At 51.4% G+C, this 2288-nt stretch overlaps 1 protein-coding gene across 2 annotated transcripts in view; it reads right to left on the bottom strand.

The window, feature by feature from the left end:
• Nucleotides 1-367: 367 nt before the first annotated feature.
• Nucleotides 368-2288, bottom strand: part of LOC133130817 (leucine-rich repeat-containing protein 49-like) — a 54214-nt gene continuing 52293 nt past the window's right edge. For both annotated transcript variants that reach the window (XM_061245691.1, XM_061245690.1), the window contains exons 17-18: nucleotides 1803-1956; nucleotides 368-1217 (exon numbers count right to left, since the gene is read on the bottom strand). In XM_061245691.1, coding sequence (XP_061101675.1) covers nucleotides 1002-1217; nucleotides 1803-1956 — 370 coding nt within the window. In that variant the 3' untranslated portion in view covers nucleotides 368-1001. The remainder of the gene's footprint in view (nucleotides 1218-1802; nucleotides 1957-2288) is intronic.

Genomic DNA, 2288 nt, shown 5'->3' with positions numbered 1-2288 from the left:
ATCCCTGGTTTAGAGTGTAAGCCTGAAGCAGGACCTCTTTATTACCATTTATCATTTTTAGCATTTTTCCCCCAATCCAGGTTTTAAGACTCTTGCATGAAAATAATTCATTACAAGTTAACGGACCAGTTACTGAAGGTACAAGATAACTGCCAACTGCCATAATCTGCTCCCATCAGCTCTGGCTCAGGCCAAAAGTTTGTTGCGTTCCCTCGATCGAAGCCCAAGATTCACAAGCCGTGTGTAGAAACAGCGCCACCTCTCCAAAGAAAGAAAGACAGACGCAGAGTGAAGGAAGACCGCTTTGTGATAAAAAAAAATGCAATATGACCAAAACACAAGCATTAGTTAATAAAACCAAAATGAGTCTTTTAAAGGGCATTTCATTTTAATTCAGTTAATCTGGTAATTACAAAGGACTCAAACACTAAATAAAACATACAGTTTTGGGAAACTAAAATGCGTTGTTGCCATTTGTCCTCTTCTGGCAAAGAGTTATATTCTAGCCCGAGCCCATCTGTACTGGAAGAGTGTACACTGGTAATCAGAATAAAAATAAAAATAAAAAAGATTTAAAAAAATTAAAAAAACTGAAGTGAAATCCAACACGCCAGGGAAAGGGGGCCTTGTGTCGAGGATTACATGAAGGGAAGACGCATCATCAGTATCTCGCCGTCGGTCTGGAGCGTAGCTTCACCCTCCTAAATGCAGTTTGCTAGCGACTGAACCGAAAAAAAAAAACAGGTTCCATAGCGGTATGTGCGTATATGAACATTCAACCAGAAGGTCCTGGTACGTATTAGTCTGTAGACCGCCATTTCAAAGGCGGCCCCTTTGTGAGGTGTGGATTCAGGTCCTTTTGGAAAAGAGTGGCGCAACAGTGGAAAACCATCAGGACCGCTCAGTCGAGACTAGTCTGCTTCGGGAGACGGAGGGGGTGTGGCGGTCGCAGGACGGTCGGGCGTGTAACGCGTGGGCGGAGCGTTTCCCTCCTCCCCGGCTCACTTGCCGCGAGCGTGTCTGTTCAGGCAGGCCTGGCGGTAGGCCGGCTGGTCCCTCATCTCCAGCACACAGTCCCTCACCATCTCCACAAACATGGAGGGCCACAGCTTGTGCAGGGACTCGCCCTTCACGTTGGTGTCCGACGCCCGCTGCACCAGCCCCCGGAGGTACTGCTGGGTGACCTCTGCCCGCTCCGACGCCTCCACGCTGCCCTCCTGAGGCCGGGGAGGAAAAGGCCGTTAGCGTAAAGAGTGAAGCGTAGCATACAGCATTATGGTGTGGTGAAGCAGTGCATCCGGTGTTATTAGTTGGACAGCTGTAAAAGTACAACTAGGCCATTGAGCGTTTCACTACATACCAGAATCCACCACTGAGGGTACCGGCATCCCACACAGCACAGTGTACAGGGCGGGGACTTTTGGCAATTATGAGATTATGTCCCCTACCTCACGGCAGCGATGTGTGATAATGCGTTTTGTACAATGGTGCTTTGTTTCGACTGGGTTACAGTCAAGATACCTCACATAACCTCATCATGTGTGCAGTAGTGACTTGACATGAGTGGACCCTCCAGCATCGCGCCAACGTGATTCTTACAGGAGAGCACAAAACCGCAGGGAACCGGTACATGTTCTAAAAAGAGAGAACTGCAAAGAGGATTCAAATTCCTGAAGTGCTTATCTATCACCCCCCCTTATTATCTATATCATCGCTCTGGATAAGACCCTGCCATCTGAGGGTAAGCCATGTCGAGGCGGTTAAGGTGGTTTCGGGTTGTGACCACGCCGGTCCGCGGTCACCTCAGGGCCCTCTGAGTTGGCGTCCCGGCTGGGGTAGTTGAAGAGCGCTCTGCTCAGGCCCTCGCCCAGCAGCCTGCCGTTCTCACGCAGCTCCTCAGGACTCAGACCGGCCCGGCGCCCACGTCCCTCCAGAAGGAACTGCAGCTGACGCTTCCTGTAGAGGGGACAGGGAGAGAGAGAGGGACAGGGAGAGAGAGAGGGACAGTGAACTGCAGCTGACACTCCCTGCAGAGGAACAGAGATCATTCTGCCTGCACCCCGCTTGCTCCCTGCCTACACCCTGCCTACACCCTTCCTGCTCCCTGCCTACACCCTGCCTACACCCTTCCTGCACCCTGCCTACACCCTTCCTGCACTCTGTCGGCACCTTGTCTACACCCTGCCTACACCCTGCCTGCTCCCTGCCTACACCGTCTGCATGCTGCCTGCACGGCTACGCTGCCACGAACAACAATAGCAGGAATGATAACATGTCAAGACAAGGAT

Source organism: Conger conger, chromosome 6, assembly GCF_963514075.1.
Source record: "Conger conger chromosome 6, fConCon1.1, whole genome shotgun sequence".
Lineage (NCBI taxonomy): Eukaryota > Metazoa > Chordata > Actinopteri > Anguilliformes > Congridae > Conger > Conger conger.
This window is presented reverse-complemented; position numbering and strand designations above follow the sequence as displayed.